At 40.0% G+C, this 13,231-nt stretch overlaps 1 protein-coding gene across 3 annotated transcripts in view; it reads left to right on the top strand.

Annotated features, from left to right (window-relative positions):
* CTNNBL1 (catenin beta like 1) overlaps window positions 1-13,231 on the top strand; it is a 158,824-nt gene that overhangs the window by 83,858 nt on the left and 61,735 nt on the right. For all 3 annotated transcript variants that reach the window (XM_087445287.1, XM_087445286.1, XM_087445288.1), the window contains exon 11: window positions 8,789-8,970. In XM_087445287.1, coding sequence (XP_087301413.1) covers window positions 8,789-8,970 — 182 coding nt within the window. The remainder of the gene's footprint in view (window positions 1-8,788; window positions 8,971-13,231) is intronic.

Raw genomic sequence — 13,231 nt, 5'->3', positions numbered from 1 at the left:
CTTTCTGTCATTATAGGTTAGTTTGTGTTTTCTAGAATTTTATATAAATAGAATCATGCAGTATGCGCTCTTTTTTTGGTCTGGCCTATTTAACTCACTAGAGTTATTTTGAGATTCATCCATGTGTATCAATAGTTTGTTCTTTTTGCTTTGGTAGGTAGTATTCCATTTTATGAATGTACAGTCATGTGCTGCATAACGCTTCAGTCAGTGACAGACCACATATATGAAGTGGTCCCATAAGATTAGTATCATATAGCTTAGGTGTGTAGAAGCCTATACCGTCTAGATTTGTGTAAGTATACTCTACGATGTGCGCCAACGATGAAATCGCCCAATGACACATTTCTCAGAATGTATCCCCGTCATTAAGCGACACCTGGCTGTATCACAGTTTGTTTATTCACTTGTTGATGGACATTTAGATTTCTAGTTTTTTGCTCTTGTGAACAAAGCTACTATAAATATTTACAAACAGATCTTTGGGTGGACATATTTTCCATTTCTCTTGGATAAATACCTATGAATTGAATGTCTGGGTCATATGATAGGTATGTGGTTAACTTCTTAAGACACTGCCATCTGTTTTACAGAATGGTTATACCACTTTTATATTTCCACCAGCAGTGCATGAGACTTCCATTTGTTCCACATCCTTGCTAATACTTGGTACGGTCAGTGTTTTCTGTTTTAGTCATTCCAGTGGGTATGCATAGGTATCATGTTGTGGTTTTAATTTGCTTTTCCCTCGTGGCTAATGATATTGGGAGTCTTTTCATGTACTTATTTGCCATTCACATATCTTCTTTGGTGGAACAGACACATTCAATCTTTTGCCCGTTTTGTGGGAGTGGGGTGGGGTTGTCTTATTGTTGAATTATAACAATTATTTATATATCATAGATACAATCTTTTGTCAGATATGTGTTTTACAAATATTTTCTCCCAGTTCATAGCTTGCCTTTTCATTTTCCTAACATAGTCTTTTGAAAACTTTTAAATTATACCATATGTGGCCCATGAAACCTAAAATGTTTTCTGTCTGGCCCTTTACATAAAGTTTGCCAACCCCTGCTCTCTAGAGTTCTGTTTTTTTTGTCACTGATTGTTTATCTTACTTTACTGTCAGCTCAGCCATGCTCTGAGTGGTTTCTCTGCATAGCTAGCCTACCGTAGTGCTGAAAACAGAACTCTTAACCTTTGTTTTCTACATATTTGTTTTGTTTTCCGACACAGGCAGTCAAGCGGTGGTTGGTATCAGTAGTTTATGAAAAATGGATGGAAATAGAAATTTAAAATTGAAAAAATTGTGTCTAGCAACATAGAAGACCACCATTATTCTATTTTAGTGGTGGAATCTCTCTTAGCATCTCCCAGAGCACTAGTGTTCTTTGGCACCATAGTTTGAGAACAGCTATGAACATAGTCATATTGATCTCACTGTCTAATTCATAGAAATCCTGGATCCTGGAAAGTGATATTTCCAGGAGCTAAAAGGAAGTGAACTTTATCATGTACATTGTAAAGCACACAAAAATGATTTCCTATGGTGTTATCCAAGTTTCTTGCCAGGATTAGTTTATGGGTAACAATATCTTTTAAAGAATGCCTGTCGTCTTTTTGTTTTATTCCTCAGTCTCTCTTGGCCAGGGAGGGGGGGACTTTACCTCTTTCACTTGTCCTTCACATAAGGTTCCTCCAGGGTTCCATCCCTCTTTTTGCATATTTTCTGCACCTGCTCAGGGTAGTCTTACTCACACCATTGATTTAGTTACTACCCATAGATTTAATTATTCTTCCAAATATCTCCCTATTTTGAATGTCATTCCTGGACTTCAGACCCATAAGTCTAAGCTGGACATCCCTGTCATGTCTCACAGGCACCTCATGTTCATCTGGACTCAACGCTTTTCACTCTTAATCTACTATTACTTTGCCCTTCTTACCAGTCTCTCTGTCTCAAATATATTTTCCCTCTTTCTTACACTCCCCCCCAATACTGTTCAACATACTGTGGCAGGTGTAATCTTTCTCATGCCAATCAGCTGGCTTCGTATTTTGCTACTGCCCCTCTTGCTCGTTATATTCTAGCAGTATGCGCACCATGTCCCTGAATGTTCCATGCTTACTCGTGTCTTTGCATGGACTGTTGTTTCCTTCTGCTTGAAATACTCTCTTCCTTTTTGTCTGTCCAGAAGAGCCATCCAGCGAAGGATGTCTCTGGTTCAGGCCTCATCTCCTTTGTGAGGCCTCCCTGACTCAGATGTAGTCAGCTCTCCTTCCTGTGTCCATGTTCTACTTTGTATACACCTCCACTGTAGTGCTTGGCTTTTCTCGGTATACCCATTGTCTGCATTCTGTCTCTCCTGTGGACTGAGCTTCTCAGAAGCATGAGCTGTGCCTCTCTCTACATCCTTAGCTTAATATCTGGCACCTGTTAGATGCCTCATAAATATTTGATGAAAGAACAAATGAACAAAAAAATTTATAGTACTCAGAATGCATGTTCATTGCAAAAGTTTTTGTATAATATACAAAAGAATAAGCTAATTAAAAGAACAGGAGACTCTCCCTCCCCCCACCCCTTCAGAAGTTTCACTTTGGCAGAATAGCAAGCAGTAGATGACTTTCCATCATTTCCCACAACCGCCCACTTTTGTAGAGACTAGCCTTCACATTGGTCCTGGCATGATCGACAACCTGATGAACCCAGACAAAACTAAGATAAACTACTTGTCCTCCAGTAGAATAAATATTTCAAATAAAGTCAACCAAGAAAGTCAGGCCAAACAGCTATTGATTGCTAAAAGCCTGAACTTAAGCCCAATGAATATTCCAAAGTTCACCTCCATGCAGCTTGCCTAAATGGTGATCAATATGCAATTACTGCCCCCTTTAAATGTGTCTTACACTGCCTACCTGAAGAAAGGTTTTACTTTTAAAATCTTTTGTTTGTTGAATTTGCTTAGGCAGCTAAAAAAGAGACTTGGCCAAACCAGAGTTCTTTACCTTTAGTATTTCAAAGAATTTTATATTATTTGTGAAATGGTTTGAATGTATGCTGAATGGTAACTGAAGGTGCCCTGTTATATGACCATCATTCATTTCAAGAGGCCTTTTCCCAAGTGACTAAACAGTAAGGATATCGTATCTCGGTTTCCTAATTTCTGCTCACATGATTATATGCCCTAGTCATAACCTTTGTAAATTCAAGTTTGTAAAGTGGGATGCTAAAGTTCCGCTGCAGTGAAAACAAATATATTATTTGTCTAGTATCCTATTAGAATTTCATCTTGATGCAAAAAACCCTTTCCTGCTGAATTTGAAACCTTGTTTACTCTGCTCTTGATATATAAAGATTTCATGTCTCACAAATACGCCTTTTTCATACCACTACAGTACTCAGAACTCTTTGTCACTTTTCACTTACACTGTTGTCATAGTCTCCTAACTGTCCTCCCTGCCCCCACACTCTGTCACTCTAGTCCCTTCATCACACTGCTTCCAGATTAAGCTTTCTAAAATGTATCCATCTAGTGCCCTCCTTTTCTTAAACATTTCGTGCCTCCTCAACATCTATGGCATGAAGCCCAGGTATCCTGGCAACACATCTAGGACCTGTCATGACCTGTTCCTGCCCGCCTCTCCTCAGTCATCTTCCACCACCAGTTATTCGTAACGACCTCGAGTTCCCCCATATGGCACACTCTTACAGGCCTCCCGTTACCCTTGCACATGCTGTTCACCTACCACCGCCACCAGTGTCATTGCTTTTCCTTCTCTGCCTGGCAAATACTCATTCTTCAGACTCAGTTCAGATGTCACCTTCCCTTTGACACCTTCACTGACTTCTGGATAAAGTTAGTTATCTCCACCTCTCACCTCCTTGGACTTAATTTCCATTGCTTCCAGCTTTTGAAATTATTTTTATTTACCTGTCCTTAGGTTGCTTAAAGACAGGGAGCTTATAATTCCTAGCAGCTGGTGTAGTGCCTGCTGCATGAAGGTGTGTGCTCAGTAATAGCCTTTTTTTCTTTTAAATTCAGTAGTTGGGTTGAATGTTATTTGTGAGTATCTGTGGATTGTTTTGATTAATCCCCCTTTGTAATTTCCTCTACAAAGCAAAGAGAGTAAAGGTAGGAATATTCACAATACATCCTTTATCTTTTGAAGTTGGCACCAAGTAGGATGACCAGCTATCTTGGTTTGCCCGGGACTGAGAAGTTTCCTGGGATATGGTACTTCCAGTGCTAAAAATGGAAGAGTCTTAGGTAAACCAGGATGGTCTGTCACCGAGGCAGCACTGTCAGCAAGCTTTTTACCTACTCTCCTTTCCTCTGCTCACTGGGAGCCAATCCTGGCTGGATAGCCTGACCCAGGATAGCATGCTTTGTCATCGTTAGCACTTTAATGTTGCAGTGTTTTAATAGTATTTCCTCTACAAAAGACTATCAAAGGGATATTATTCCTGATTCCTTTCTTTGGCTTTCAGATGAGAAATTGGATGAGGGGCTTTGGGTTATGTTATTATCACCTTTTTGATCAGACTTGCGTCCCCTTGCTCCGTCTATTAATTCTCCCCTTTTTTATCTTTAGTCTCCTCATCACCATTAGCTCCTTGACACCCTAAAATATGATTAAATAGTCCATATTCTTAAAATAATTTTTAAAAATCCTACCCTGGGTTTCCTCTCAAGCTGGTGGGCTCTCTTCTCCAGGCTTTACTAATGAGTAGCCCACATTCACCCCTCTTTCTCATCCCCTTTCAGATATTTGCATATGTATCTGTCTTTTTCCATACTCGCCCAAATACACATAGTCTCCCTCTCTCTCACTCTAAAGTAACTAACACATAATATTCTCAGAACAAACACATTGAATTGTGTCTCTTTCACTCCCAGAATCAGTTCTTTACTTGGAGGCCTTATTGTGTCATACAAGACTGGGTGACATGGCCTTTGCTATAGCCCATGTTTCCGTCTCTGATCTAAGCTAGGAACACTGCTCCTTGGTCTGCTTCAGACAGGCCAGCTTTCTATCTGTTCTTTGACCATGCCAACTCATTTCCACCTTGGGGCCTTTGTACTTGTTCTTCCTTCTGCCTTTAATGTTTTGTCCCTAAAATGTACGTGACCAATTCATCTCATCACTCAGATCATGATACAAATGTTACCCCTAAAGAGGTCTTCATTAATAACCTAACCTAAAATATCCTCTTCAGTCATTCTTTCACGTTGCTTTATTTCCATGACATTTATCATCTATCAAGTATCTTTATTTTCCATTTGTCTCTTGCAGTTAGAATATAAGCTCCATGAGAACTAGGACTTGATTTGTCCTGTTCATGTAAGAGGTATCTAAATATTTGTAGAAGGAATAATATGTGGGGGAAAAAAATTATATGCTGACTTACACTTTTCCCTGATTATTTAAGATGAATTTAGTCTCCCTAAATAGATTTAAATGTTTTAGAAAACAGAAGCCATGTCTTAATTTTTATTTTTCTCTTGTGCCTACCACGATACTAAGTGTTCAGTAAATATTGAATATTGGCTCTGTTGGTTGAATTACCAGCTAGAGTGAGATATGAAATGACTGGCTTGCTCCTCTCTACTTCATAGAGTATTAAGAAAACATGTAAGGTTATATAAAATTATACTCCTTAGTGAAGTATCTGCAAGAGCAGTAGCCAGTGGCAGAATTATTCTAATATATGGCCTTTGGATTCGAGGGGGAAAATCACCTTTATTTTTTCTTGAAAATAGTTTATGTTTTCTAATTCTAAAAAGTACTGCATGTTCATTATGGAAAAATGAAAGATATTGAAAAGTAGCAAAAGGTATAATAAGATGCAGAAAAAGCATTTGACAAAATCCAACACCTTTTCATGATAAAAATACTTAAACTGGGAATAGAAGGAAACTTCTTCAACCTTTGATCTAGAGCATCTACAAAAAATGCGCAGCTAACATCATTCTTAATGGTGAAAAATGATGCTTTCCCCCTAAGATAAGCAACAAGACAAGGCTGTCTGCCTTCACCACTTCTATTCAGCATTGTACTGGAGATTTTAGCCAGGGAAATTAGGCAATGAAATGAAATAAAAGGCATCCAGATTGGAAAGGAAAAAGTAAAACTATCTCTATTTGCATATAACACGATCTTATATATATAAAATCCTAAGGAATCCACCAAAAAATTATTAGAACTAATAAATGAGTTCAGCATGGTTACAGGATATAAGATTAATATACAAAAATCAATTGTATTTCTATTCACTTACAATGAACAATTCGAAAATGAAACTAAGAAGATAATTCCATTTACATTAGCATCAAGAATGAAATACCTAGAGGCTGGTGCAGTGGCGCAAGCGGTTAAGTGCGCTCACTCTGCTTCGGCGGCTCAGGGTTCACAGGTTCGGATCCCGGGTGCACACTGACGCACTGCTTGTCAAGCCATGCTGTGGCGGCATGCCATATAAAGTAGAGGAAGGTGGGCCCGGATGTTAGCCCAGGGCCGGTCTTCCTCAGGAAAAAAAGAGGACTGGCAACGGATGTTAGCTCAGGGCTTATCTTCCTCACCAAAAAAAAAAAAAAAAAAAAGAATGAAATACCTAGGAATAGATTTTAACAAAAGAAGTGCAAAATTTATATCCTGAAAACTATAAAACATTGTTGAAAGAAATTAAAGATCTAATAAATGGAAAAATATTCCATATTCATGGATCAGAAGACTTAATATTGTTAAGATGGCAATACTCCACAAAGTTAAATATAGATTCAGCACAGTCCCTGTCAGAATCCCAGCTGACTTCATTGTAGAAATTAACAAACTGATTCTAAAATTCATATGGAATTGCAAGAGACCTAGAATAGTCAAACAATCTTGAAAAAGAAGAACAGTATAGGATTTCCAATTTTAAAACTTATTACAAAGCAGTGGTAATCAAGACAGTGTGCTAAGCATAAATTAATGGAATATAGTTGAGAATCCAGAAATAAAACCATGTGTCTATGGTCAGCTGATTTTCAACAGGAATACCAAGACCATTGAATGAGGAAAGAATAGTCTCTTCAACAAATGGTACTGAGACAATTGGATATCCACATGCACATGAATGAAGTTGGATCCTTACCTCACACCGCATACAAAAATTAACTCAAAATGAATCAAAGTAAGAACTAAAACTATTAAACTCTTAAAAGAAAACATAGGTGTAAATCTTCATGACATTGGATTTGGCACAGTTTCTTAGCTATGACACCAAAAGTGTGAGCAACAAAAGAAAAAATAGATAAATTGGATCATCAAAATTAAAAACATTTATACTTCAAAGGACACTTTCAAGAAAGTGAAAAACAACCCTTAAAATAGAAGAACATGTTTGCAAATCATATGTCTGTTAAGGGACTTGTATCCAGAATAAAGAACTCTAACAACTCATTAATAAAGATAATTAATCTAATTAAAAAATGAGCAAAAGATCTCATAGACATTTCTCCATAGAAGATGTACAAATGGCCAATAAACACATGAAAAGATGCTTAACATCATTAGTTAACAAGGAAATGCAAATCAAAACCACGATGAGAGATCATTTTACACCCACTAGGATGACTAGAACCAAAAAGTCAGATGGTAAGTTTTGGCAAGGATGTGGAGAAATCATAACACTTGCACACTGTTGATGGGAATGTAAAATGGTGCAGCCACTTTGGAAAACAGTCTGACAGTTCTTCAAAAGGTTAAACATGGAGTTACCATATGCCCCAGCAATTCCACTCCTAGGTATACCATACACCCAAGAGAAATGAAAACATATGTCCACACAAAAACTTGTGAACAAATATTTATAGCAGCGTTGTTGGTAATAGCCAAAAGGTAGAAACAGCCCAAATGTTCATCAATGGATGAATGGGTAGACAAATTGTGGCATTTCCATACAATGGACTATTATTCAGCCATAGAAAAGAATGAAGTACTGATACATGTTACAACATGGATGAACCTTGAAAACATTATGCTAGGTGAGAGAAGCCTAGCATAAGAGCATATATTGTATGATACAAAAGACCGTGTATTGTATGATACCATTTACTTGAAATGTCCAGAATAGGCAAATCCATAGAGACAGAAAGTAGATCACTAATTGCGTAGGGCTCGGGGCGGGGGGAGGGCAAAGGAGTGATAGCTAAAGGGTAGGGAATTTATTGTTAAGGTAATGAAAATGTTCTATAATTGACTGTGGTGATGGTTGCACATATCTGTGGACATACTAGAATCCATTGAATTATACATTTTAAATGGGTGAATTGTATGGTGTGTAAATTTTATCTTGACAAAACGGTTAAAAAGAAAGAAAAAGGAATAATAGGTGATCCATAATCCCACCACTCTGAAATAACCTCTGTTAGCATTTTGATCTGTTTCTTTCCAGTCATTTTTAATGCATATTTTCCACATAATTGAGGTATAATTTTAGAATTAGAATAGAATTTTGAATATAGAATTTCTTATATGTAAGTTTGAATGTTACCTTTTGTGCTTGTCAATCTTACCATAAGAATTTGTTCATTCTATTACAGACTCTCCTAATTGTTAACAAGTGTGTAATATTCCATGTAGGTATACCATAATGTAATAATTTTGTCACTGGTGGACGTTTAAGTTCTTTTTATTTTTCTTTCTTCCATTATAATGAGTACTGCAGTAAATGCACTTTTCTTTTTTTTAAGACTAGAACATCCTTATGAAATGCCTTATCTGAAACCTCTTTTGTTCCCAGAGAGAAGAAGATCTCCCGGAGCAGTGCCCTGAAAGTGCTAGACCATGCCATGATTGGACCCGAGGGCACAGACAATTGTCATAAATTTGTTGACATTCTTGGCCTACGAACCATCTTCCCCCTCTTTATGAAATCTCCCAGGAAGATCAAGAAAGTGGGAACCACTGAGAAGGAACATGAAGGTAGGGTTTACTGGAGAAGTCAGCCTAATTTAGGTGCATTAGGAGACATGGGGGAAATGAGAGCTACTTTGAAAAACTCTTCAGTTGAGGAGTAGACTTTTAGGCGGAAGAGTGCTACCTTTTTCTTTTCTATCTTCTTATTTTCTATGCATGGAAAAGCAACCCAGAGAACCCAGATCACTGATGGTCTTTGTTGCACTGGTTCTCTTCTTGCTTGAAATCCTAGTGGTTCCATTTGCTTCTGGCCTGTTAATAAGTCTGAGGGTTTTGTTTTCTTCACTATAATTTGTAGCAAGGTGCCTCGCTGATGGAAGACCCTTTTGAAAAGAGTAATGAGGTGGCAGCACATGTCACCTCCAGAGTGGTTCTTTCATGTATTTCTGTATTAAAGTATGATTCAGCCAACATCAGAAATTGCCGAAATAAACTATTTACAGCGCAGGTTCTCCTTTTTATGTTTCTCCTCCCTGATGGTGCACACTTCCAGCAAAATGCTGCCATGAATTGCGATGCTGTAACCGGAGTAGTTATTGCTGGGCCAGTCTCTTCCTGCTGCGTCCCTCCCCCCAGTAAACAGCCTCAGTACAACAGGGAAGGCCGGGGATTTATGAGCACTGACAGTTTTACTGAAGGCTCATGACACTTGCACCAGGGAGTTTACATGGTTGGAAGGTTATTTTAAAGTGTGGGGAGGGGGTAAAAGAGGGGTGAGGAGGTGGTGTGTGTGAGAGAGGAGGAGAACCTGAGCTGATGGGCTAATTTGGTTGTCTTGTCAGAAGTTAACAGTTGTCCCATGGTTTGGGTGATTTTTTTCATCAGTGGCTGGTAGAATTGGCATAGGTATCTGCAGGATCTTTTGCATTTGTCGCCCTCCTGGGTAAATGAGAGTTCCTGTCTATCTCTTCTCAAAACAACTTGGCTTAGTCTCTTCCAACTTGGAGTGGCTAAAGAGAAGGTGATATGACCTGTCTTCAGTGCTCACCTGTAGTTGATATCTTCTCTGATCATATCAGCTCTCCAGAGACAACAGAGAGCCTGGCAAGGGAGGAACTGGCAGTGCAAAGAACTGTGGACTAGAGATCTGAGGACAAGTAGAAAGTTCAGTTCACCTCAGATCAGATATTACCAAAACCCAGCTATAAACATGTTAACCCCCACTGCTGGTCTTTTTTCTTTCCTCAATGGAAATTCAGCAAAATGAGGCCATGGGAGAAGGAATGGGTGGTCTTGGAGATCTAGGAGATAAAATTTTGGAGACACCACCATTCATTGAAAACCTGCCATGTTCGTAGCACTGCTGCATTGTGTGCTATCTTATTTAGGCCTCACAACCTATGAAGTAGATGGTGGTAACCTTGTTTCTTTAGACAAGGAAATCAGCTGAGAAGGGAATGAAGCTGTGATTCTATAGCTAACTAGCTATGTGACTTTAGACCTTTCACTTAACTTCTCTGGACTGCGTTTTCCTTGCTGGTCTATAAAATGAGGAAATGATTAGTGAACTAGAAGCTCTGTTATCTGTACCTTGAGGTTCTGAGGCACAGGCCCTAGTTATCAAGGCTTTGTCCTATAATCCAGGAAACTCCTCAAGCACTGTGCTGTGGCTGACCTGCTGGATTCTGTGAAGAGACTTGATGCTGCATCCTTGAGCATGCTTGAAGAAAGTGAAGGAAAACAGCCCTTAGCAGGCTCTTGCTCTGTGCGCATGGTACTGAGGAGAGAAGTGACAGATTCAGTGGGCAGCTGTTTTCCTTCGAAGAATGTGCCAGTGGTGTGCTGGTAACAGTACATTTGCTTTAGAGTACCCGCATTAGGAATTTGATAACATTATATTAGTGAGGGCAATGGCTTGGTAAGACAGCTCCTGGAAGGCATGTTTGCACTGTAATGGCTAGTGAGGATGAGCTCTGCATCCTGAATACACCAGCACCCAGAGAGAAATGAACCTCATGGAGAAAACACAGCCCTGGGCCTCCTCCCACCCTTCTGGCTGATGCTGCTCATAGCAAACTGGCCCCCAGGCCATGAATGGTAGAGTGAGAATGGAGGCAGAACAGGGCAGGGGCACATTGTGCAAGGTTTCTTCGTCCTGTCTTGTCCTCTGAGTTAGTCTTCATGTGCTGGCCCTTCGATACAAGTGGACCAGGTTTGTGTGGTAAGCTAGAGCACAGTAGCCTCAGACCATCAACAGTATTTGCAGACATGCCCAGCTCATTCCTGCCCCCAGGCTTCCATCATGCTCTTGTCTCCATCTACAATAATTTTCTCTGACCTAGCTGCCTGGTCATCCTTCAGGTCCTTAGTTTTGATGATACTTTCTCAGGGAAGCGTATCATGAGCCCCTAGACTAGAATAGAGCCTCCTATTAAATGGCCTCTTGGTCCCAAGACTTTGCCTTCGTAGCCCTTAAGATTATGGAACCAATGGCCTTGTCACCTCCTGGTCCCAGGGCCTAGCCCAGTGCTTGGCATGTGGTGGATGCATAGTAAATGTTTATTGGCTACATGAATGAACAACCACTTCCCTAAAAGACTGCTCATGGAGGGCAAACATGGATTTGGGCTTTCCCCAGAACCCCACAAGGTTGAAGTCAATACAATTCAGATTGATGGTTGTCAGTCATACACCTGAGGTGAGTGAGTGGTCTTTCACTCAGCTTGTTTGGAAGCAAAAACAAGTGGTTGCTAGCCATAAGTTTTTCTTTGTTTCATGGGGTTAGAAATTATGGCAGAAGCCCCTCCTTTAGAGCCATGCCCTTAAGAGCCATGTTATGGATAGAACTTACCTATAGGTGAGGTCACCCTATGACAAGCTTCTTTTGGTAATCCAGCACTCCTAATTAAGCACTATGGGCTGAGAATCAGCTTGCCTGTCTAGAACCTCTGGAGGGCTGCCCTGCACTCTTCCCTTTTTTGTCAAACCTTAGGAGCTTGTCACATATCAGGGTTAACCACTTGAATTTCACCCTGGTCCAGTCTCAGCCCCTGTCACTTCTCGGGACCTTCCCCAAACTTCTACAGGAGCAATATAGCCTAGTGTGGTACAGATGGATCCACTGTTTATCAACCATATGATCTTGGGCAAATTCATAAATTCTCTGAGCCTTAGTTGCCCCATCTGTTAAATGCTAGCTCTACCACATAGAGTGGTTATGAGGGTCAGGTGAGATGACATACATAAACTTAGCATAGACCCCAGAATAGAGTAGGCACTGTAAGAAGTGTAAGTTCTCTTCTCTGCCAAACCTGTCTCCAGTGCTGCCCAACCTGGCCTTAGTCACATGCACCTATCCTTCTAAGAGGTCACTGGGAAGCCAGGCAAAGAGACTGCCCACACCTTGGCTGGGGGAGGACAGGGAGAGTGTAGGTTTTATTGGCCTGCAGTCTAATTGCTCCATGATAGCTGCGTGGGAATGGGCAAACTCATTCTTGGTAGAATGTTAGGAGTCATGATATGCTAAATAGTGGAGTGGCATAAAAACAGCTGTGTTCCCAAAGCCAACAAAAGGGATTGAGAGAGGAGAATCTCTAGATTAAGGTGACTTGAGAGAGGAGGGAAGAAGGAAAAACCCACCCTTATAAAGAATTGTTGATAATTTAGTTCCTCTTTTGTGAGTTGAGGTGGAGAAGGAAAAGAATTATTGTAATTGAAATCCATTCAGGTTTGCATAATAAAACCTTCAGAAATAGATCAGGGGAGGCACTTAGCTTGGGGGGTTGGGTTGGAAAGAAAAAACTTGCCCTTGGGTGCAATAGCATGATTGCCTGCCTCCTTGGTTTTATAAAGAATAGCACAATATATATTGTCTCCTTGGTATTAACTGCTTCAGAATAGGAGGGAAGAAGAAAAGAGCCGGAATCCAGAAATGGCGTTTGACCTTTACTTCTTGTCTCTTTTTAAAATTCTTATTAAAAGAGGTCCAATTTTCTTTGTATTGCTTCATTAGGTAGGTGAGTTATTGAGTTTGTAGCGGTTTTAGTTAATTGCGCTGTTTTAACATGGTTCCCCTGGAGGCTATTATGAGCTTTCAGGGTGAGCTACCAAGCAGTGTGTAGGTGTGTGGTGTGCATGCTAGGCATATGCACACATTTTACCTCATCAGCAGTGACAGCGGTTGATAACAGGTCAGTGCTTTGAAGAATACTTTTCTGTCATCTGCAAAGAATTGTAAGTGATTCTGGTGGACTCTACATGTCAGGAAGTGTGTAGTTGCCTGGTGCTTCTTGGACTCCTAACAGCGAGGAACTGCAGACCAGAGCTT

This window comes from Ceratotherium simum, chromosome 21 (genome assembly GCF_057802395.1).
Source record: "Ceratotherium simum simum isolate JZ-2026a chromosome 21, ASM5780239v1, whole genome shotgun sequence".
NCBI lineage: Eukaryota > Metazoa > Chordata > Mammalia > Perissodactyla > Rhinocerotidae > Ceratotherium > Ceratotherium simum.
Note: the sequence above shows the minus strand (reverse complement) of the source record. Positions and strands in the feature narration are given on the sequence as shown.